Source organism: Pelecanus crispus, chromosome 1 (genome assembly GCF_030463565.1).
Source record: "Pelecanus crispus isolate bPelCri1 chromosome 1, bPelCri1.pri, whole genome shotgun sequence".
Classification (NCBI taxonomy): domain Eukaryota; kingdom Metazoa; phylum Chordata; class Aves; order Pelecaniformes; family Pelecanidae; genus Pelecanus; species Pelecanus crispus.
Window position 1 is genome coordinate 161484384 of NC_134643.1, and position 25934 is coordinate 161510317.

General features: G+C 37.3%; 1 protein-coding gene across 1 annotated transcript in view; it reads right to left on the reverse strand.

Annotated features, from left to right (window-relative positions):
- The window catches only part of MYO16 (myosin XVI), a 315002-nt gene that overhangs the window by 182125 nt on the left and 106943 nt on the right, over positions 1-25934 (reverse strand). Inside the window, exons 7-11 of the mRNA XM_075719324.1 lie at positions 21165-21240; positions 19639-19792; positions 14087-14237; positions 5107-5217; positions 2854-2919 (exon numbers count right to left, since the gene is read on the reverse strand). Of these exons, the coding sequence (XP_075575439.1) occupies positions 2854-2919; positions 5107-5217; positions 14087-14237; positions 19639-19792; positions 21165-21240 (558 nt within the window). The remainder of the gene's footprint in view (positions 1-2853; positions 2920-5106; positions 5218-14086; positions 14238-19638; positions 19793-21164; positions 21241-25934) is intronic.

A 25934-nucleotide genomic window follows, 5' to 3' on the forward strand; every position in this document is an offset into this window, starting at 1 on the left:
TTCTGAGGATATCCTGATGTTCTTTCAGCTAATATCAAGCAGATTTTAGAAAAATTAGATAGTCTGCTAATATCTACAATTCTGTTCTTTCAGAATAAATAAATATAATAAAGAAAATACAGAATGTGATTTAGATAAGATTGTGAGCAGAAAGACTATCCCCCTTTACAAATATCCTTAAATAAATAATTTTACCTACCTTTTTATATAGCTTTTATCAGACCTTCTCATGGGTCTAGAAAATCAGTACAGGCTCTACAGAAACCCATGGCAGCTGGGGGACAACTGGAACACTATGAAGCATCTAGAATAACACTGGATGCTATCACTTAAACAACAAAATCCCTTCCTTTCCATCATGTCCTGTTTTCTCCAACTATTCTCTCTAACAGCCTTCCACCACAGTGCCATTTTGTATTTGCTCCTTTCTCCAAACTAATCAGGAGCTTATCACCCCTCCCTATCCCGTGCCTGTCTGATTTATTTAAATATTAAGCCACTGAATCTTGGGGCACCTCAGTGCTGTGGCTGAATGAATCCTCCACAATACTGCCCTATTCTCATTCAGGCCTTTTGAGGTGCCACACTAAACATGGTTAAATCCACACCAATTCTCAAGGAATCATTTCAGCATGTCACAAAGCAGAAAGAAAAACCTTCACATACTTATTATCATTGCATAATGTTGCAAGTTTACATATTATTCTAAGAACTTCAAGAATGTATTTGCCCTAATCGGACACAAATAAATTCCATACCAACATCACAAAGCAGGATGACCATAGCACAGGCTGCTTCTACAAACAGTTACTATTGTACTTTTGAAGTGGCACCTGCATGTTCCTAGTAGTATAGTGCTACTGTAATGCATGGTGTAGTAGTACACTGTATTTCCATGTAAGAATGCATTAATATTGTCATCTAGCAATTGCACTGAACGGCATACGTAGCAATGTCTATCAGTGTCCATTAGCATATGATTCTTTATGTCATGTCAGAGTGAATAATGGTTTACAAAAAGATTTAGTATTCTACTGGAACTAAGTGTGGGAGGTCAGTGTAGGATAACAAAATAAAGATTGATGAGAAGTTATGAAAAGTGCTTTTAAAAAAGAGAAGAAAACCTAGAGTGTTGCTGTTATTGAAAAATGTACATGATAATCTTTTCATTGCTTCATCCTGGTTTTAAAAATAGTATCATGCCCAAAATATCTTTGCATTCTTTTTTTGACAGCTAACAAACCACATACCTGAAACCAAAATGCTAACTAATGAGCCACATCATATAGCATGTCAGTGTCTACTGAGGAATTGACATCAATTTTTATTACTTTAATATACAGACCATCTAACACTTACAGACTTCAATACGATACCAGCTAAGCTCCTGTGGTATATTTGGGCATTTCAAACACAGAGAAAACAAAGCCAATTTACAACCTTGTTTTTTTGATCATCTGCGAAATACCTGCCTAATGCACAATACCATGCAGATAATAATGACTGGAGTAAAAGTAATGATCATCCAATGTGACCCAAACAATTACAGGACAAAAAGTGTCTCATGCTAAATTTGCTAAAATAGATCTGTCACAGTGAGGTCAAGAGAAGATGCAGCAAACATTTAGGAAACATTTTAATATGTAAGCCTACCACCAAAATTCTTTTTCTTTACAGTTCTGTCTTGGTGCACAAAATCATGTATCTAATGTAAAATACACAGTGACAGGAAAAAATATCATCATCTAAAACCTTGGGGATGATGGACGATTTCCATTTCTAGAAACTAAATTTAGACTCCCAACTTGGAATCTGCTGCTACTGGCATTGAATGTCACAGCATTTCTTTCTCTCAAATATACTAGTGATACACACAAAGCCACATGATATAGCAAACAGCCACAGACTATTTTGCTTACCAAATTTTGAACCCTTTATAATTCTTGTAAGCTAAATAAACATATTTGAACACTCCCTAACATAACAGCGAGCCTGATCTCTGTGCAGTAATGTGATCAGTGCAACGAGAAAATAACGAGGGGAATAAATCAACAGTTATGCTAATACTCTGTCTCTAAAATGGCTGGGTGAGGATGAAGCAGAGATCAAACCATTTGAATTTATGTTACTCCCACTGTTCTACAAAGTCCACTTCAGTTAGTGTCAATGTCTAGGTAGTGAAATGATAAAACCCTTGTAAATAACTGCCTCATAAGGGAAAGATGAGAAAGATAAGGGTAGTACTATTCAAGAGAGAGACATCTGAAGAACTTCCTAAGTGGCCTTATGCATGTGACAGTGCACACATGGACTCAAGATGCCCTTGCCCATATACTGCCTGTGCCCGACACAAGCCACCTCCACGCCGAGCTCTTTGCACTCATTGCCGGTACAGTGTCTGAACCGAGTGGCCTGGTGTGGAGCACAGGCAGCCATTTTGCACCTTTCTGCACCATTCAAGGTTGTTATCTCCTTAATCGTGTTTTGGGCAAGGAGGTGTGTGAACTCAACCAACCACTGCATGAAGTATGCATCTATTTTTGCAAGTTTGGCAGTGGCAGAAACCACCAGGGTCATGTTATATACGTAAGGATCTATTTTTAAACAATCAAAAGTGTTACTGCTTATACAAAATGTTAGCAAGATGGCTATTTTACAAATGAGACACAGAAAAAATAGTGGTATCTTGGAAGAAATTAAATTTTTTTTTGCTAAAATTTTAAAACTAAAATGCTCCCAACATAAAAAAAGGCATACATGTTAATTAATTTTAGCAGTTTGGCCTGCCAAATGAACTATATGAATTCACCGAAAAAGATCCACAGTGTAACACTTTAAAGAGAGAATGCTTACCATGGTAGAATAAATAGGAAGTTCTTTAAATGGGTTAACAAGCAACAGTATATCGCCAATGTAGGTCTAAAAAAAGAAGACGACATAATTGCTTTATTAAGTCAAGTCATAAATTAAATCTTTAAAGAGGTTAATGGTTTTCTTCCAGAATGGACTTTTGATGAAGCCTCTTAAATCTCGCTATCAACATATTAAGTATAATCTGTGAATTCAAAACTTTTAACTTCATAACTTTAAGTTGAGATCTAAATTTACAATTCAGATAGCATTAATTACTCTTTTTGTAATAAAACTGAGTTCTTCACAATGGAAAATTATGCGTAGAACAATTGCATTGCATATATGATTGGTAGATGATTTGAAAGTTAATTTGTAATTTACTATTTGTTAAACTACAAAAGTGTGACACACCTACCACATAAACAAGCTCCTCAAGCAATTTTTTATGGGATAGATGACAGAATTTAGAAATGCTATATTGATTACACAGAACTGGTACATTAAAATATGTTGCTGATGGGATAAGACAGAGCAATTGATACATATGTAAGTATTTATACATGTGTATATAAAAACATGTACATGAATATAGAGAAAAATCCTGCCTATATTAAAAATAGCAAACCATCCACTGATGGCAGAGGTGCCAAGATTTTATTATTTCATATTTAAAGACTCATTTGTGAAAGATGTACTTAAGTATAAGACTGTAGGTCCCCCTTGCTGCTATACGTCTCACCCCACATAAGTAGCTACTGCCATGTCATGCTCTTAGAATGCAAAAATGCCAGACCTCTGTCTCTGACGAGGTCAGACAGCAAACCATCATGTGAACAGTCCCAGTCATGCTGCCTTTTTCAAAATGAAGTGTTTTGATTTTGGGAGGCGGAAAATAGTGTCTTTCATAATAAATGTACTATTTTTCTTCTGAAATGCAGTAATTTATTTCCTCTCTCTCCCCCACCCTGACTTCACTCTTGGGTTTACCCGCAAAATGGAACTTTACTACACTTGCCAAAACATGACACAGGATGTGTTCAGTGTTAAGGAGGATTTTGGTTTGGAATTGGAGTCCAAGGGCTCTTTTTTCTAGGTCTGAGAACAAAATCACCCAAAGATGCAAGGATTTTTAGCATTGATGCTGACACTCTACCAAAGCACAATGGCTGCTGTTGGGCAGAATATTAATGATCACTGCCTATAAATTTCCATTAAGCTAAGGGGGATGCCAGAGCAGGGTATGAGATCCTCTTAGGTAAAGTCTTCAGCATTTTAAAATAAAAGAAGACTTCATTTTCATAAATACTGAGTACCTGTGGATCCTCCTGAATTCAGTTAAAATTATCTGTGTTAGGCACCTTTGAAAGTGAGATAAAGCAAACAAAGTACTCATAATAAAAAAGGACTTGGTCCATGATTCTTAAATCCAGAATTTTTATTATCACCGAATGCCATAACAGCTAGAATTGGAGTTCCCAAAATTTCAAAGGTATTCATAGCAACATGCCAGTTCCCCATATTCCTTTAGTCTAAACAGTGCGATCAACAGATACATTTAAAAAAAAAAATTGCATGTTTCACATTAACATGCCACTCAGCTGTTCAGTAAGTTAGAAATAAGTTATTAATAAGATATGAACAGGGATACCAAAATTTTCAAGTGCAGATTTTTCTCCAGAAGTAATCTATGCCTAACAGGATGCCTCCTGAGTTTAACAAGGCAAAACCAGGAAAACCTGCTTTACAAAAATCTTGCTATAATTATTTCATTTGGTACCTAGATGATTAAAATTACAACATAGAGAATGATTTCTGTAATACAGGAAGAAATAAGGAGTAATTAAATCTCCCATGCTGAATTCTAAGCCTTTTAGGTCTAAACTTCTTTTAAATTTCCAGTAATCATGTACTTTATTAAAATTAAGTTAACATAATGTTAAAGGTGGAAGGATCTTTTGGTAGTTTGAGAGGGGACATTACATGTGCCCATCAATTTTTACCAATACACCTGCTCTGTGGAATAAACATGCATAAATTTTATCCAAGCCTATCTGAAGTGTTATTCTATTTTTTATTTCTGCTTTTTCTATATAAACTTGAGAAATTGCACACATATGTCCTGATTGATTTAAATATTAGTCATGAGTCTCGTGCAGGTTACTGTCCTGTACTTATGATAGTAATCCTATTTTTCGTATTGTCTCATTTACTCTTTTTTGAAGGCTTACTGTTGATAAGTGAGTAGCAACTCACATATATCTGATTATTATTGAAACGCTTCTGAATCTCATAAAGCAGGCTGCTGTCTGTTAGCTCACTCAGGGAAGCCAGGTCGTCATTCGGAGCTGGAGGCATTAGCTTGATCTAGAAAAGACAAGTTAGAGAAATAAAGTAACTTCACAACCAATCATTCTGTACTGTAATATTCTAACCTACAGTATAAACCTAGATCACTAGAATTTATGGAAAAAAATGCAGTTAGGAAACTGGAAAGTTGTTACTCCTCCCAAACAATTACACATCATTAATCTTAAGCAAGAAAAGAACATAAAAAATTATCATCAATGTTAAGGCATATAACTGCATGAGTCTGATGGGCTTTTAAGAACATAAACCCCTACTAGAGTGCCATTTGCTATTCCTGAACCCATAAAGATTCCCAGTGTTGTGGTTTAGCCCCGTCAGCAACCAAACACCACACGCCGCTCACTCACCCTCTACTCCCGGTGGAATGGGGAGAGAATCAGAAGGGCAAAAGTAAGAAAACTCGTGGGTTGAGATAAGAACAGTTTAAGAATTGAAATTTAATAATAATAATAGTAATAAAAATTGTAATGAAAAGGAGAACAACAAGAGAGAGAGAAACAAAACACAGGAGAAACAAGTGATGCAACTGCTCACCACCCGCTGACTGATGCCGAGCCAGTCCCCAAGCAGCAATCGCTGCCCCTGGCCAACCCCCCCAGTTTCTATACTGAGCATGATGTCACATGGTATGGAATAGCCCTTTGGTCAGTTTGGGTCAGCTGTCCTGGCTGTGCCCCCTCCCAGCTTCTTGTGCACCTGGCAGAGCATGGGAAGCTGAAAAGTCCTTGACTAGCATAAGCAGTACTTAGCAACAACTAAAACATCAGCGTGTTATCAACATTCTTCTCCTACTAAATCCAAAACACAGCACTATGCCAGCTACTAGGAAGAAAATTAACTCTATCCCAGCTGAAACCAGGACAGCCAGCTCAAATGCAATTCTCCTGCTCTCTTCATTAAATGTTTATGGCAGAAGAAATCAAGACTATAAAAGTTAGTGCACATGTAAACTATGTATTGCATGGTATTTAACAAAGCTCTTGTACTACTCTTCATCATACAGGATTTAAAATTCTACTAGAATTTTTCCTACAGAATAGAAGGAAGTTAATAAGAAGTGGGAATCACGTTGTCAAGGAGACCAGAAGAGATTCAGAAGCAGCTACTTTAGCCAAAAGTGGTGAATGAAATTAGCTGAACATTTTTGAGATTTAGGAGGAATAACATTAGCTCTGCAAGGTGAAGTAAATGCTAAGGAAACCAAAACAAAATCCAAAAGACAGAATAGGAGACAGAAGAAAAAAGGGTCAGTGATAAGGGAAATTTGATTAAAGACAAAATAAACATCGATACATTAAGCGGTGTGCTTATAAATTATGATCTACACTTAAAATGTAGGTTGATTCCTTTTTTATGTCAGCCCGAAGAAAACATTTTTGTATCTCAGCAGAATACCTAGAAACAGAAAATTCACATGTGAATGATAATAATTTGAATTGCTGTTCAGTGCTTACTAAAATATTCTCTTGGTGTCTGTTTTGAGGATGGACAAAGAAGATGAAACTTCTTTGTTCTATTGTTCTGTTTAAGATGAAGGCCCAGGAGAAAAGCAGGCACTGCCCTTTCTTGGAAAACAACTCAGCATCCTCAGCCTCTGGCAGCGGCATGTGGCAGGAAGTCAGTGACAGAAGCAGCAAACAGACTAGGAGATTTTGGAAGGAACATGGAGGGTGCTTCTGGCAAGAAGATGACCCCAAAGACTATGGATACTGATGTTTAATACTGGGGATCTGTTCCCAAACTATGGAACTTTTATTGTTTCCACAGGTTCATGGTCTAATTCAGAAATCATGATGCTCTGGGTTCTCTTCCTGCACTTGTCCAACCTGCATGGTGTGATATTGCTGAAGAATTTAATCTTAATGAAATAAGACTAACAATCTCTCTTTGTCTCAATGTTTCCAGGTTCTTGAAATGTACATAAAAACACTCATTCACATGCAATTCCTTAGGCGACCATGAGCAAACACCAGGAAGTTTGTAGTCATAATAAGCAGGATGAATTAGATGTGATTTTTTATCTTCTCTAAATCATAGACCCCTGGCTCTATCAAAATTTTTCTTCTAAAAATAGGCGTACAGAATACCAGTACCAAAATATTCAATGAATAGTCATTAAAACAGATGGCATTGCTTACTATTCTATTACCAAGAAGAAACAAATAATGCACACCAGACATCACAACCACAGAACCACTAGCCCATATGACATAAAACAAAATCTTGGTGTATTTTCTGTTTAAATATATCACCAGATTTACTCATATTCATATGCTGGTATGGTACAAATGAAGTTACAAAGCCTTGGAACCTTCTCTAGTCTACAAGTAGAGAAATACAAATGCAAATTGTAGAATATCAACCTCATAGTTTATTTTACACTAACTATTCTTGTGGTTCAAGGTGTTGGTCAAAAAATGACTGCTCTCACATCAACACAAAAAAAAAAAAAAAAACCCAAACCCAAAGACACCTCTTTTTATCTGTACTTATTGCATGTTTGACTCCATGCCACTATGAACATTTTTCCTAGCTTCCGATCTTTTTTATGGTCTTAGTTATCCTAATATTACGCAGTTGCTTACAGTCGAAACAAACTGTCAAGTACTATACTTGGTTTTCAGTCACTTGCCCAATGAAACCTACTCTTGTCTTCATCTAAGTCCAGTACTGAATAATGACACACAAGCTTAATCACTAAAGAAACTGCAAAATAAAGCAAAATTAATTCTAAGAAGTATTACATAGCATGTATGAAGCTATAGCTCCTCACAGAGGAAAGGTATATGTAAGCAGGACTTGCAAGGTCCCAGCTTCTGTTGAGTCCCAGAGCCTTGCAGTACCTTTTATCTTTGGAGGGCACACTTCTACTCTTTTCTCTACTTCAGGTGCTATAGCTAATATTGCATTTTTGTTTCCTGTAATAGCTGTATCCTGGAGATATTCACAATAATATTGGGGACTTCAAAAAACTTCCATTTTGGGACTGACACAGTGACTGGAAAAATTTGGGGACCTTTGCTTTAGTCTTTAATCATTTCCTTACTATTCCTGTAAAGACAAATACATTCAGTAGAAAATAATACTTGAAAGAAATATATGAGGAAACAGGCAAAGTCCTCGCAGAAAGCTGTCTCCTTTTTTGATCAGGTCTACCAACAGGCAATAAATGTTAATGACTAAAATGGTACATGTAAACCTATATGCATGTAAGAGCATGAATATTAGCAAGAGATTTTTCAATGTTTTTCCACTTACCCACTAAAACAGGAAAGGTAGACATCTAATCTGCATCCCATCTGCAACAGATGTTGAACTAGGCAGATAAAGTAGCAACCCATAAAAAAAGTAAGGAAAATGTACCTTACAACAGTAGCTCTAGATGCACTAGCTGCATTACAAGGACAAGAGGCAGTAGTGCCCAATCACACTTTAATGATGCTTTCTATTTCCTTCTTTCCCCATAAACATTGTGAAAAAACACCTTTCATTCTAATAAGTCCAAAAAATAATAAATATACAAATGCAAAAGAGTAAATATATCAAGGAGATTATTTACTAAACTTAGCTAATGTAATAACTGGTTTTTACATGTGCATGTAAAGTGTACTTACACCAACATGTAAACTATGCAAATAGGCCAGCTGAAAATTTCACAAAGTACCTTCCCACAGTCCTTATGTCACTGATTCATTTTTTTCAGAGAAGATGCACTCTAAAATGGTGGAGTCTATCAAAATGTTACTGTCACTATTCTCCTTTTTCCTGTCTATTTAAAATGCTTGCTTCTAAAACTATTTGCATTTTCAGGCTCAGAAAGCAGAATATGAGTTTCAAACAAGACAAACGTACACAGGTTGCCTGCTATACCTGTCTGTGTCTTTCTGTCTACCTATTCTGGAGGTGTATTCCTCACCCTTATTAAAGTGAATGCAGATTTTTCTGTCACACAGAAGATGGCATTTCTTGCTCTTTTTGTTTTTAATCTTGGCAGTTGGATGTAAGGCTGGCTAGAAAACAGGAAGTCCACTTGGAAAAAAAAAAAAGTTACATTTTGATGTTTGTTTTTGATGATGCACATTGGAATGGAACAAAATTAACAAGAGAATTCCAATAACTTTTTTAAATTTCTTGTAGGGGGGAAGCAGATGAATGACAGGAGCCTGTGGCCTCCTTCCTTTGTTAGTGTGTTCACCTGGCTTGCAGGAATAAAGCCGGCATAGGTCTTCACTATACTCCCTTGTGTGCTATCAAAACTCAGAACACATGTGCCAGAGAATGAGCTTCCCTTAATCTATCTCTATAAAGATTAAACCTATGCTAGACTAGAGACAAATGTCTTTATTTGTAAATAAAAGAGGGGTTAGTATTCGAGCACTGCCCTGGGGATCTCTATATTTTCTGAACTGTTAGCACAATTTCTTGTATGTTCTTGGTTCATGCCAATAACACTCATGCAGCTAATACCCAGGTATCATTCAGGCCACATGTCAATGGTCATTTCCCATAAGCTGTTTGGGCACGGCCCCATCTTTGGAGGGAGAAAAGAGTTTTGTCTAATGGATGTGCACTGACCCATCTCACGTATCCCTAGGCCAGAGAACAGGCCCTGGCTTGTTTTTATTTTATAATCTAGGTATAGCCAAAGATGCTGACTGTATAGATGGTTAGAAATGTGAACTGCTCAGCTAAACTCCAAGTAAGGCAATTTAAATTTTTTTCCATTACCTTTTTTTTTTCCCAACAAAGTTTAGGATTTGGTGATTCAGCATTTTCTAACACTCTTTGCATCAAAATTCACAGCTCAATGAGCAAATAAATCACACAGAAATTAGAAAGTGTAAAAGCATTAAAGTCACAACTGATTTGACCTGGTAGTAAACATTATTTACATTATTATAATAACCTATTTGTAGGCTCCTTCAAATTCTATTCTTCTCATCTACTTTTCTGTGCATACAGATAATAAATAGAGTTTTCTCTATTTTTTCACCTCAATGCACATATCTGGCTTTCATGCTGATTGCATGATGCATATTTTACGAGACATAAAAGAAAAATAGCCATAAATACAGCATAAGTTCTAATATAATCATGCTGCTGGAAGTTATTATTTGTTGAGGTTTTTGTAATGCTAACAATGAAGATTCCTATTTGTTCATTTAAATTACATATATTTAACAGCATTCACAATCTGCTCGGATAATAGTCTATAATGATTTTTATTTTTTTAAATACTTGTGTCACTGAAATGAGTATACGTTCTTGTTCATATGTGTAATACTACGATATACACGGTTGTCCCTTGTGTATGTGGTGATATTAGAAAAATCAAAAAGGCACCAGGGGATACTCTATCACACAGTTCATATGGCTAACAATATGTAAACAAGAATTATAAGCCAAAGACAAAATATTTTTTTTTAAAGACCCAATTAAGAAAAAGAAAAGATTTAATCTACATTTGTTTGTAGCATGAAGCACATAATTCAATTCCAGGCCCATAATTTGCATCTGCTATCAGAAGAATATCCTTCCCAGATGAGAAGAAGAGAAATTGCCAGCTATTATAAAATTCTGGAAAATATTCATACTGCTTTCTTTTTTTGGTAGCACACACCTTGACATTACAGATGATCAAAGAACATCTTTTACCTAGGAGAAAGCAAAAGCTAATACAAGCCAAGAGAGACCCAAAATGCTTTATCAATGTAGTAACTTGATCTCCATCTCCTATGCTGCATGTAATAAAAAACTTACTTCATGAGAAATAATATTTTTTTAAGGCTCTTTTTCATTATTTTTGCAATTAAGAAGAACCTGAGGCTACATATAAATTTGAGCTGTTAGTTTTCTCAAAGCCAAAAAAGTTACAAGCTTTCTCTGTTAAAAATGCATGTTTCAGATGTAATAAGATGAAATTCTTCTCTCTGATCCCCCAATAAAGGCCTAATCTGCATGCCATATTGCCTAAGAATGTATGAAATTTCTGACACAAAGCATAGGAAATATCATGCTGATCTATTTCAATAATATATGAACATAAAATCTAAGTGATGACTCCACATATCCTATTGAAAAATTAAACAGTACATGATTACTTTGAATGTAGTTTGGAATGCAACTTGGTAAGAATAAAAGATAGTGAAACTCATTAGAATTAGTATACCCAAGAGGCAGGGATATGGGGAAAGGGTTGTTCAAAGCTTTCCTTTGGTATCAGCACTAAATAAAAATTTTACTTCCCAAACGGTGAAATAAAAAAAAGAAAAATGTGTTACTTGGTAATCTCATCTCTGAAAAATAAGATCTACATTTCTATATACAGATATGGATATAATATACATATACATACAGTTCATAATGCATGGCAAGTAGTATAGAATACAATCCCCATCCTCACAGGGTAACAAAAAATACATTAACAAGAATATTCAAAGTACACAGAAATTTTGGTCTTGATTGTTTTTCTTCAACTATGGCAGTTTTTGCTGCCTCTTGATTCTTAGGGCCGGAGGCCAACTTGTGATCAGTATCTTCTTATTCCACGAGAGAAGAGAATGGAAGAAACAAAGCACTGCTCATAGTAAGCAACATGTTTAAGTTACTGCAGCTTAGTATTCTGTAAAAAAATGAGACTAGCAATAAATACAACCAAAAAACATCAGCAAGAACATGCTGAAACAAGAAATATCTATGATGGAAAGGCCAGTTTCTGGGATCAAAATTATGTCTTTAAAAAATAAAAAAACTCATATTTTCATTTGACAAAACATGGGAATTCTTTAGTTTACTAAAATTAAACTATTCCCTGAAGAGATTAAACTGTTTTACCCTTATTTGTCCATGAGAGACAAAGCTTATTAAGCCCTTGCCAACTGAAAAGTTCTGTTAATCTATGTTTTGTGTCTATCTATGGTTTGGTGGGTTTTTTTTTTTTTTTAATGCAACCAGTCATTTAAAAACACAACAGCTGAAATAGCACAGGTTCTAACCTATCCCATGTTAGTGCTGATTCCCCACATAGGACCATTCCTGCTTATTCATTTCCAAAGGAGCATCACTCATTATTCAGCAACTGCAGATATTGGGCAAGGTTTGTAGTTTCTGCTGCTTCTAAAAGACCACAAGACAGACATTCCTTCTAGCTCGTGCAGAGCAGAATTTCACAGAGAGTTTTCTGCAGAAATTTCTCAGCTAATGGAGCTAAAAGAGATTCACCTTTAATTCTGCTGTCTTGTCTTTGAATTATAACTTTTGTGGGAAGTTGTATTGAAGTACGGTGAAACAGTAGGAGGAGTAAGGTTTTGAAAATCTGCCCTGTGACCCTGAAGTGACTCTAGATCATGGCAGAGAAAACTACCAGCATGAAAACATCTGGATGCTCTTTCTCACCAGGGAGATTAGCTGCTCTTCTTCCAATCAGTTTCTGCATATGTTTTATTGCACAGACTATAAAGCAAAAGTCTAGCCCGGGGATAATGAAAACTTGAATAGTTTTAGCTAGGTCCGCACCAAAACAGAATCCAGCAGAAGGAAGGATATGTGTTCTTGTCCACACTCCTGTTGAACGTCTAGAAGCAAGTGACAGTCTCAGTGAGGCCCTAAACTAAACACCCCCCTCTCTTCCTACAAGTATAGGAGGGTTCCTTCTAATAGGGTTGCAAGCATTTACTTTTCTGACCAGCACTGCTTCTCTTTTGGATTGACTGTGTTTTCATCACACCACTGCAGAGTCAGCAAGGCCAGAAATTGTATGACATGAAAACAAGATGTAAGCCAAGTGCAAAACATTTTGTGGTATCTTCTAACTGAATAGGAAAATGAGTGCTCTGTGGGATTCCAAAGCTGAGGGCTTTCAGTGATTGACTCATATGATTGACATGTGAACTCACTGATTGATCTCATATGATTAACACATTCCTTTGAAACACATTCAAACAAAAAACAGTGGAGTGTGCGCAATTGTGCTGAGGCAGTTATGCATTTTTTTGAACTGAACATGGTTTGAATGGAATCAGTTTTGCTATGCCTCAAACTTGCAGTAGATTATTTTAAATGGAAATTCTCCCCTCCACCCTCTAATTCTAAAGTAGTTTTTTTCTTAAATGCCTAAATACTTCTGGAATATGTGTTTCCCAAATACACAGAACAGAAAATAAAACCCCTTGTACCAAAAAAAAACCCAAACCCAACAAAAAAAACAACCAACCCAAACAACATTTAAGTCCTAAACATTCAAAGTTAAGACATGCCAGATTTACAAACAACAGATAATTGCCTCCTTTTGCATTCATCCTATACACTGAGTGAGATTGTGATCCTGTGGAGAAAACTGTAAAGGGTATCCAAATAATCAGTGCCTGTATCCTAATGCGTTAGCACAAGAAAGGGAGCTAACAGTGCAGCTGTAAATCTGGCAATTTCTGTCTTTAAATTACAGTCACTTATTTTGCAGCGTAATATTCCTTAGACATTCTTTTTGTTTCTGCAGTCTCCCAGGTTGTGTTTCTTTCCTTTGTAAACTGAAGCTGGAGGCTAGAGCACGCTTTGGGCAGCGCTAACAGTTGTCCCTCCCCTGTTGTGAACCCTGAATAGAGTTTGAGGAGCTCTGACCCCTCCGGCTGCCACAGCCCCTGACCTGCCACCAGTAGCTGGGAGGAAGCAGCTGTTCAATTTGCAGAGAGGGAACTCTTTGCAGGGCCAGACTGGTTGCAGGGAGTGATCAAGGAGACAAGGCTCCACAGTGCAAATGATATTGCTGTGTGGTGAGGGGAAAAAAATTACTTTGATCTTTGGCTTCATTCAGTTTACAGTGTCCAGACCTAAGCCCTAACAAACATTTCAAGAAACTGCACGCCATTACCTGTTCAAGTTTGGTTGTAGTGCTCACAGGGACATTTTCAGATGCGCTGTCTTGAGATTGCTGCTTACATAAGCCTTTAGCTGCATCTTTAAACATGGTGTCTTTCTCCAGCAAACTGTCTTGCTTGGCAATCGGTAAAGCCAGGGGATTGCTACAAAGAGAATCAATAAAGCAATTAGACTGCTCCTGGAGATGTCAGACAAACAAAAGATTGCCAAATGTGGGTGGCACAGACACAGAACTAAGACACAATTCAGGGCTGAGACACTAGTTCCCGGTCCAAGTACAAAAAAGAAGTTGGTGAGAAATAAACTGTTTACATAGGTTGGTCTGTTCCCAAAGACACCAGGCAAAACACTTTGATTTAAAATTCACCTTTATGCATCTTTTCTGAAGTAGAACTGAGCAAACCAAAGAGAATATGCATGAGTCTGCTTTTGACAGCACTAGGCTGGCAAATCAATAGCCAATTTGAAAACTGAATTTAAAACACACAATTAACCTACGCAATACTCTTTTGAAAAAGAATATGTTTTAAAATAATTCAATACAGATATTGCCACTGTGGTTAATAAAAATAAATTCCACCACTTTTTAGCTTACTTTTAATCAGACAATATCCAAGATATATTTTATGACCGAAAGCTGCTTTGAATTTGTGATATGCTAAAAAAACCCCAACCAAACAGCAGACCCCTGAAATTACTGCAATGATATGCAATACTCTTCATTCACACAGAAGTTAAACCTATTCTTACACGCATGGAGATGGTTTCCTACTGACACTTCAGACCATATCACACTTGTGAAAAACAACAATGCCAAAATCTTGGATGATTTTGGCAGTGTTATACAACCAGAGGAATTAGTGAGAAATCAGCCCCAGGAGCTGAGAACACAAACAGCTTAAAAAATAATTGTCTGGGCTCTGACAGTGCAAATGAGACAATCTCATGGAGTGTACAGCAGCTCGTTGCCAAAATGTGTGCATAATTTCTTTGAAAGGAAATGTGGACTCAATGTGGGAATGTGGGAATAGCACATTCCACTATGGGATAAAGCCGAGATGTCAAACCCAGTTAAAAAAAAAAAAAAAAAAAAAAAAAAATCTCATTTTTACTCTAAGTTACTTGAGTTTGATCACTGATTATAATAAAGCCAGGATTATACACAAAGTAACTCAAATGAAATCAAAGAGGACCCAGAGCTGACACTGATTTCCATTGCTGTTGGAAATAAAACTGAAACACAGTTTTAGAAAGATACAGTCCTAAGCAAAGGCAAAGCACCTTCCAAGCAGAATTCATTGGAAAACAAGTCAAAGTAGTTTCCCATTGGAAAAAAATACCTGAACAAACCTTTTCTTTTGATGAAACCCTCAGTCTGCAAAGAATTAATTCCAACATTTTGTAATGAAATATACACAAATTCCTTTCTAATGATGTTTTGCTTCAGACATTTTAAAGTAAAATGTCTAGAGGAACACTGGTGAAAATAACTTTTTTTTATTGTTTTGATTGACCTAAGTTAAATTTGCCGTGATTTTTTTTACCAAATGTCACATGGACAAAAGATCCAAGTGCCAACTGTTTTTGCCTTTTTTCTTGATTTGGATTGCAGAACAGAAAAGCCATTAGCCAACTCTTTTCATGAACCTGGCAATTAGATGTCATAGAATAAGAGATATCAGTGATTAGATGGTAGAAGAAATGAAATAGTTGTGACACACACAAGCAGAAATATCTAATAACCATTTTACCCAGACTCAGAATTGAACAAAACAGTTAAATATAAAGTAGTAAAAAATGTTTTTCAGTAGTCTTTTGCTATTGTCCAAAACTGCTCAAATTCCTTTGGTCTGAATTATTTTTAAGATTTAATCACACACAAAGAGAGGAAAGATTTAAAGAAAAAGCATAAGCCAAGTGAACTCAAATATTAAAAGCTGAAGCACTGCCATTTATAACTTTTTAGTACTCATGTGATATTTCTTTTAAATGGTGAAGTTCCAGGATTTTTTTTTCCTGTGAAGTTGAACCTTACCCATTTAATCTTACTACTTTTGTGTTAACTACACAACACACATTAGAAACACTTCTTAAAATTCAGCTGTAAACTCCTTGCAAGCAGATAAACTTTTCAGGTGTTACAAAAGAGAAGTAGGTTGTAAATCACAACAGAGTATGGGGAAAATAGATGCCTACTGTTTCCACAGATGCATTTTGAACTTGAGAGGACAATAATAACATGACTTAACAGGCATGTTCCATGTATTGATGTACAGGAGAATAGCCTATAAATTATGTGCATTAGTGAGATATTAATAGGACTTTATGTAATGGAAATGCTGACATATAATTCATATTACAACAAAATGTGAATGATTACAAGAAAGAAAAAAACATATTAGAATTACTCCAACAGTTCATTATGACTCAGGTTCAAGAAGACACTGTGAAAAACAAAACAAACTGAAATAAAATGTTTTCAGAAAACAGTGGCTTTTTAGAAAAATATTTCTATTAACATTCGTATGTATTTCTATGAGTCACAAGATAAAGTCAAGCAATGCCATTGAAAATTGAACTATAGGACAGCACAAGAGAAGATTTTATGTTAATGTAGGCAAGTGGATTAGCATGAACTGTCTTCTTTTATGAAAATTAAGGGATAATTAATAGATAATTAACCACAAAGGGAGACTTAAGCCAAAATAATGTTGCATAATAGACAGGAAGGAGAGTTATCTAGGGTAATCTTATTTGAACAAGATAGGATTTGCTACTGGCATACCTAACCAGGAAAAAATATTGCATATTATATGGAAGAATAGTCATTTTAATTTTTAAGTGTATAAGTCATCATATATGGAATTAATTTGAAGTTTTGTGTAGGGTTTTTTTTAGATAAACTGCAATGATTTTCTGTAAGTTACCATCCTCTAGCATGTCCTTGTTTTTTAAGAAAAAAATAATCATAGAAAAAAATGGGAGCTGACAATCAAAGAATTGGCAGTTTTATCATCAATATTTGAATCACTACTGTAGCTTATAACTTGGTAGGAAGACATTATAAAAAGCATTCTATCAATTCAGATTCTGCAATGACATTTTCATGGGCTCTTTGAGCTTATAGCTTTTGTTGGAGCAAACTTCTGTTACTGTAATCCTTCCACAGGCAGTTCTGAGATCCTCTAAACAATTTCTAAGCCTGTTAGTATCTGTAAACTGCACAATCTCTGAAATTTCAGTCTAAAAAACTTTTTAAAGTTACATAACATCAGAATGGATTAAACACTAGAATAGTGTTTGAAACCACTAGAATAACTGAAATGCAAGTTGCTACATAAATGGTTAAATTGAAATGCTCTGAAAGAAGAAAAATGCAATCTTTTCTGCTTTGTTGTCTCACACACATCTATGCATATTTTATTTCACATCCTGCTGATTTTGAAACACAGCCATTACTATAATTAATATTTACTTAAATATGTATCAGAAAATATATAATGTGATTAAGTTAGCATTACTTTGAGAATAAGTTCCTTATTTTTTAGTATTTATTACTACCTAGATGACTGCACTATCTGTGTGATAAGGGACTATTTCACCAAGAAAATTCTACAAGTACACGTACTAAACTAGAAGTGCAGTGGTGGTCATTGCATCCATATCACAAGTCTGAAGTCACCTTTAAACAGATACAGCCAATTTAATTTCCTGAGCTATAATTTGTGCAAGTATTTTTGCCAGTGGAGTAACAGAATTTCTTCTCTATGCCATTAGAATTAAAACTGGCAAAACTTTCTAGCATAGACCTTAGGTTTGCTGCATTGGTCAACCTCCAAAAAAACTCAAGATCTTAGTAAAATTCTGTCCTTTAGCTAATTTACTTGGTCAACCTTCAAAGAAACTCATACCGGTAATAGAAAGGAAAGACAAATGTTGATTATGTGACAATGTCATCTCCAGTATGAAACCAACTCCCTACTCACTGGCCTCTACTGCCACCCATTTTCATGGCCAGGTTCCACCATTTTATTCAAAAATGATAATAATTTTAGCAAAACAGGAAGAACCACTCAGATAAGGTAGGAATGCATTGATTAATGGTACATCACAAACACATTTGTAAATACTTATAATGGAATGCTGTTAAAATTTATATAATGCAATGAACAAAGTGTATTTCCTGCAAATTACTGTACTGGGCATAAGCTCAAGGTTTTGGTAGCTGAGGGGCTGCAGGGGGGTCTCTGTGGGAAGAGGCAACATGCTGCCCCATGCTGGACACAGCCAGTTTCAGCCAGCTCTGCAGTGGACCCACCATAGGACACAGCTGAGCCCATTGGCCAAGCTGGTGGGACCTCTGTGAAAACATATTTAAGAAAGGGCAGAAGATGCCACAGGGAGAGAGGAAGAGGGAACAAAAAGACTGAGAAACAAAAGAGGGACCACCAAGGTCAGAGGAGTAGGAGGTGCTCCACAGCAGAGGAGACACCATCCCCCCGTCCTGTGAAGGGACTTCAGTTATTTCTCTCTGCTGCTGCTTCCTTCTTGCTCTTTTGCTGTGTAGCACATGGAGGAGCCACACTGGTGCAGGTACTCCCCTGGAAGGACTGCAGCCCTTGGATAGGTCCACCCCAGCGCAGATATTTCCCTGAAGGCACTGTGGCCCTTGGAGGAGCTACGGTGGAGCAGGTACACCCACGAAGGTACTGCAGCTTGTGGAGGACCCATGCCAAAGGACAGGAAAAGAGCAAGAAGGAAGAAGCAGCAGAGAGAAATAACTGCAACCCTGCCCTGTTGAACCCTGAATCCCTCACTGAAGGGATTAAATGTAACTTGCAGCAATAACAAGGGGGGAGAGAAGAGGTGCTTGGAGTGAAATTGAGCTTCAGAAAGGGGGGAGAAAGGTGTTTTCCCTAAGTGTATCAATGTTTGCTTCCTTTCTTGCTTTCCTTTTTAAGCAGTATAAATCTAACTACAGATTTGTAACTGCCTGGAGCTGTACCATTTTATCTGTGTTTACACATATTATTTTTACTTTCAGGACTTGTCCCTGCTTCTCTCATAAACAATGACAGTTTTACTACACTACTCCTATCTACCTTAATAAAAGGATGTTTGGATCTACAGTATTAACCTCTAATAATTCTGCTAAGGCAACCCCAGATAATTTTACTGGCAATTATAACAGCGTATTTTATTACTCATAGTCTGTATTTATAGAACTAAGGTTGACAAAAAGAGATGAGAGATACAAATACAAAAGATGATTCAGTAGATTTCCAAAATAAGAGTTACTTGGCCCATCAAATTGCACAGAATCACAGAACCACAGAATGGTTGAGGTTGGAAAGGACCTCTAGAGGACAACTTGTCCAACCCCGCTGCTCATGCTGGGACACATATAGCCGGTTGCCCAGGACCATGTCCAGATGGGTATTTGAGTATCTCCAAGGACACACAGACAGGATTTACAGATTGACAAATACAGTTCAAATGATAATCTGGTCTCAGTGCACCACTCTTAACAACAGAAACACTTACAGTTTATTGGAAATTGTGGGCAGATCGTGGATAATCTCTTCATATGGCTCTTCTTGAGATAAAGAAGAAACAGCTAAAGGGTCTTTCATTTTTTCCTCCCAAACAATTTCAGCCTTCAGAAGCATTTCCTCAATAAACTCAGAAGCTGCAACATCTAAGACATTAGAACATCACGATATCAGACAAAGAAAACAGTGCAGAAAAGCTCCTTTCAGTTCAAATCTCTAGATCAGATTAAGATTAAGCATCCGGCTAGATAAAATGAAAATGATTGCTCAGATATTGACCATAAAATAATACTTGAAATTACTGAGAAAACAAAGGCAAAGTCAACTCAGTATAGAATTAAGTTGTCATTTTCAAAACCTCAAAACCATTCTCACTGTGTAGCGCACTGAAATATTATTCAATAATTCATAGGACTTCAGGGAAAGCAACGCAACTGTTTTCAACTCTGTTTTTCAATGAAAACATGTACTGAAATCCTTTTCAAATCTTTTACATATCTACAAACTAGATTTATATGTCTTGCACATACAGAAGTGCTGAAATCAGTTGTGTTTGCAGACCAGAAATATAGTTAACACAACTAGGTTAAATACATACTAAATGCAGTTAGCTAGCTGTATTGTTAGATGATCTCAGTTTGGTCCACAGCCATTTATACAAACACAAACTGGCATGTATCTAACTACAAACAATTTTCCTGAAGTTAAGTGTCATGAAGTTCCCTGTGAGTGTATTTGTAGATGGCACATTATTTGAAGCATAACACAACTTAGTTTATTATGCAAAGGAAATTTCTCCTTTTTCTGCATTACTGGTTCTATTTTCTACATTACTGGTTTCCTCCTTCATTTTGTCCTAGGCATAGAAGGTTGAACAACCGTATGTTTCTTCTCTCCAACACTGCTATCTAGCGTTACTGCATTAGTCTGCTTTGATCACTAGGTTAGACCAGCTGATCTGAAGTCCCTTCCAACCTAATATGTTCTATAATTCTGTTATCTTTAGAGACAGTGCTTTAGCTCCTGTTGCTATCTGGTCTAAGAAGGTGCCTTCTTCTGTGGGAAGACAGGTGTTACACTTGAAAACTGGATGGTGAATATTCAGCCAATAGCTATAGAGATTCCAGTTCATGAGGCTACATACTATCATCAGTTGAGACAAAGAAAGGAACTCAGTAAGAAGTCACCAAGGAAGCATAAATGCAGCTACCACTGAGGCACTGAAGAATTTACAAAGAAGAAACGTAACTAAAAATAATCAGGAAATGCAACACGTGGAAAAACATGCCACTATTTGATATGACATCCTGCATGATCATGACTAGCAGTTCTCAGCAATATATGAAAAAACATATATACACACATGCATATGTGTCTATAAGTCTACACACTATATAAACTATATGTATACACATATATATGTGTGTGTCTGTGTGTGTATAACTAAGAAAATGAGAAGGAAAGAAAACAGTGTCACAGTAACTAGTACATACATAATATACATGGATTTTCACCTACCTGAAGGCTTTTCATTATTGCAGTTAAGCAGATTGGGATTTGCCCAGTGCATCAAAAGCAGCTTCACAAGGTTGGTCTAAAATGGACAAAACCAGAGGTGTTTGAAATGGCAGAAGTAGGACAGGAGCAGTATACCTGCCATTCAGTTTACTCATTCCTCCCTGAGCTAGCTGAAATCATATGATAAACCATAGGTAACACCTCCAAAATACCACCTTCTGCAGATACTACACACACTGGTATAAACCACAAAAGGGAGAATAAAATGTGGTTTTCATATGATTTTAGTGTACCCTCAACATAACTCCACCCCCAAAGTCTCCCTCCATCCTTACACATGTAAACAAATCCGCATCAGTAAGGAAAAAAACTAACCCTCCATCACCAGCTGTCATGACTTAGATCACAAATATTTCTTTATGCCTAACTAATTGAACAACTGTGTACCACCACTGACAAAGGGTCTGACTCACAGCCATCATGGAAGTAAATCTGTTCTCTGTCAGTAGTAGAAATTGGCACATTTATCTTATGTTTACCAAATCCATTTAACGTATTAGTAATGGTAGCAATTATAGTACAGTAGAGTAGGGTAGAGTATCATATAATGAAAAAGTCTAAAACATATTTTTCAATTCCTGCAAGAATGCTGCAAGCAACTGTTTTTAGTGAGCTCTTCTATTGCTGATAGAGAAATATTTCTCCATCAAAGGCTGTAGTAATGTCTACCTTGATAAACTGGTTGGTCAGAAATAAGAAACTGCACAAGGCACAAAAAATACATTTAGAATGTGAATATAGAGCTCAACTTAATGAGAGAACTGTTTGCACTTTTGGATATATGCTAAAGCAAATGGAATTTATAATGTAAATATAACCACCAGGGGAGGCCAGGATGAGCACAGGGGAACAGCAATAAAAATAATAAAATTCAATATGGATTCAGTACACAGGAGGCACCTTACTACAAAAGACCAAGATAAGGAGGAATCTGTTAAAAGCAAAAAAAAACCCCAAACTTCTAATCACAGAAAAAGAGGGAAATATTGTTACAAATTTTTATAGAAGTAAAAAGATCTTGCTCTCCTCAGCTCTCTAAAGCTGGCTTTCCATTCTGACAGTAACAGCAGAAAATTCACCAAACAGTGGAAGCAGGGAGGAAGCCATAACAGGTTTATTTCCAAATCCAATTAGCCCTGCTTTCAACTGAGAACCCTCAACACATCTATTTCTGTGGTTTTTCGTTATGAAAAAATGGAGCATGCTTGGTCATTGAGCCGACTAAATCAGCAGCAGTTGCATAATCTTGTTAATAGCCGTTCTAAAAAGTGGTAGTGGTTCTATCAAAGCCGGGGTGGGGTGGGGTGCGGTGGGGTGGGTGGGGTGGGGGTGAGGTGGGTGGTGTTTAAATGCACTTTCAGTTTAGTAACAATACACAGCTTTTTGTGCTACCAAAGTTCTGGATTTATGCCACAAGTAGTCCCTTCCATGCTGCAATGTCAATGCTTCCTGCTGCCAAAGAAATAACTCCTGCTGGAAATCCTTGATGCACATCACCAGGACTAAGGTATTCAGGTCACTGCTAATTTCAATTGCCTGCTTTTGGATATGCAAAACTATCTGTGTTAGTTTTAACCTCATTCATTTATGTTTTAGGAGTATTTTAAAATCCAATTACCAGATCTTCACAACTGTGCCTAACAGTAGAAATATTTGTAATTACAGCAAATTATCAATAACCGAAGGTATTTCAATTGCAGACTTAGAAATAAAGGAGATATGACTATGTTAAGAGAAACTGCAATATCTATGAAATATTGTAGAACCTAAGAATAAAATGACAATATATATTTTGATTCTTATTTTCCAGTGTTGTCTTTGCCAATTCATACAAATGAAAAAGTCAGAAGCTTTTTCACCAAGCCAGAATCTGCTGGCCCTCATTTTCAACGGCCTTCATAGACCCTTCATGCTTTACCTATTCCCACTCATTCAGCATTCAGACTCCAGATACCACCTCACATCAGTCTGCGATACATTTCCAAATAACTATTTCTGTGCTTTTTCTAGGCTGCACCTTATACTGGTAAGGAAGTCTTCAAAACATCTGCACAACTACATTGTAAACCTCCATTCACAGCCTGTTCTGATGTGATGCTTTCCAAACAGGAAAACGTGTAAGGTGTTGCCATTCCACCATTCAGGTGGATTGAAAAATGGCTCAATGGCTGGGCCCAGAGGGTGGTGGTCAGTGGCAAAAAGTCTAGGTGGAGACCAGTAACTAGCAGTGTGCCCCAGGAATCAGTACTGGGTCCAATCCTGTTCAACATCTTCATTAATTATCTGGGTGATGGGGGAGAGTGCACCCTTAGCAAGTTTGGATATGACACCAAACCGGCAGGAGTGTCTGATACGCCAGAGGATTGTGTTGCCAATCAGGTGGATCTTGACAGGCTGGAGAAAAGGGCTGACAGGAATCTCATGAAGTTCACCAAGGAGAAGTGCAAAGTCCTGCGCCTGGGGAGGAACAACCCCAGGCACCAGTACATGCTGGGGGCTACCCAGCTGGAAAGGACCTTTGCCAGAAAAAGACCCAGGGGTTCTTGTAAATACCAAGTTGGACATGACCCAGCAATGTGCTTTGGCCACAAAGAAGGTTAATGGTATCCTGAGATGCACTAGGAGGACTCTTGCCAGCAGTTTGAGAGAGGAGATCCTTCTCCTCTACTCAGTGCTAGTGAGGCCACACCTGGTGTACTGTGTCCAGTTCTGGGCTCCTCAGTACAAAAGAGATGTGGATACACTGGAGAGAGTCCAGCAAAAGGCCACTAAGATGATTAAGAGACTGGAGCACCTCATATATGAGGAAAGGTTGAGAGAGTTGAGACTCTTCAACCTGGAGAAGAGAAGGTTTGGGGGAATCCCATCATGTGTATAAATACCTGAAGGGAGGGTGTAAAGAGGACAGAACCGGGCTCTTTTCAGTGGTGACCAGAGGCAGTGGGCACAAGCTGAAACACAGGGTGTTCTGTCTGAACATCAGGAACCGCTTTTATACTGTGAGGGTGACCTAGCACTGGCACAGGTTGCCCAGGGAGGTTTTGGAGTCTCCATCCTTGGAGACATTCAAAAGCTGCCTGGACATGATCCTGGACAGCCTGCTCTAGGTGGCCCTGCTTGACCAGGGGAGCTGGACTAGATGATCTCCAACCTCAAACATTCTGTGATTCTGTGTAATGTGGAAAAGGTCGCCTATGGCTTTTCAAAAAAAACCCCATTTTTTCTCCATCAGAATCAATTTGTTAGCAAACTTTTAACAGTTTGAATATTTATGGAAAGGGGAAATTCTTATTGAAAATGTATAAAAAAATTATATTAATTACAGCTTTATATAGGCAAGATTAAACAAGAAGGGGTTTTGTGCATGTAAAAACTCTGAGCTTGATAAGCAAGACAGAATGCATGATCACATGTCCAGGCAGACCACCACAGTTACACCAAAAGAGCTATGGCTTTTTTCTTCCAAAATAGCAAGTGGAAAAAAAAAAAGCAGCCTGCCTACAGTGAACCTGAGGTTTAGTCCTCAAAGGAAATATTACAAGGAAATAAAGTGCAATTCATATTAATGGGAGCAACACTTACGATCTAAGGAGCTAGAAAAACATGCACAGATGAACAGAGAAAACACTGACTGGACATGGGAGCACTGAAGTTTGAACACTTCTTTAAACCTAATGAAACATGGAGTGCTACACTGAAAATAAAAAGCTATAAGGGGGAAAAAAAAAGCAGCATAAATAAATTAACTGCAATAGGCACATTATAAAGCCTTCAAATACAATTCCCCCCTGCCAAAAAGGGGCTAACTTTTACCACACATTAAATGTTAGCTAAGAAAGCCCAACGCTCAAGTTTCATAAACCACAGGCTTAAGAGCACCAGTGTTGGCCACCTGACAGACTGTGAGGCCAGTTGCCACAAATAAGTGACTGCAGTGACAAGGTAGGAAATACGGGGCATGAAGGAGTGATAGAGATTCCTCAAGAATCTCCCTGCGCACTTGAGGCTGCAAAGGCAGATCCAAACTGCTCTCAACCCATGTTAGTTTTACTGCTAGTGAATCAGCTGGGGAGCAGAATCAGTGCTCCTGAAAAATGTCTTCCTCTCCTGTATGGTCAGACATTTTCCTCTGAAGCGATGCACAGGACGCTTGATCTGTGCCAGCAACTGCAAAGGATAAGCTGCTGGCTCTGGCTGAGCTTTGAACTCCTGAGTTATTATCCAAGTCCCAGTACCACTATCTCAGGTCATTTATTCCCTTTTCTTTACCATTGGAGAGATACCTGCTTAAGTTGTAAATTCAGAAAGCTGGAGATTTTATGCAAATGTCCTGATGTGCTACTTTGCACAGCAATGAATATGCATCATCCAATTTGCATGCACCCCTAACAGTAAATTCCTTTAGTCTTTCACTTTTCTTTCCTGTTAAAACCAACACTTCTCTTCACTTCTCCCTTTCTGTTTCGAAGCTGCACATTTCCTACCACCCTTAGTGACCTGGTTCACCATTGATCTTTTGTTCACACACCCCCTATCATTTCTTATTCCTCAGGACCTTTTTTCTCTGTTTCCTGTATCTGAGACTCCCAGATCCTTACATGTATCCCCCCCAACTTTTTTCTTCCACCCTTTTATCAGTGCTTTTATCCCTTTTTTGGGACAACACCATTTTTCTTTCCTTCTTGACATCCGTTCCTCAGTTCTCTTTGA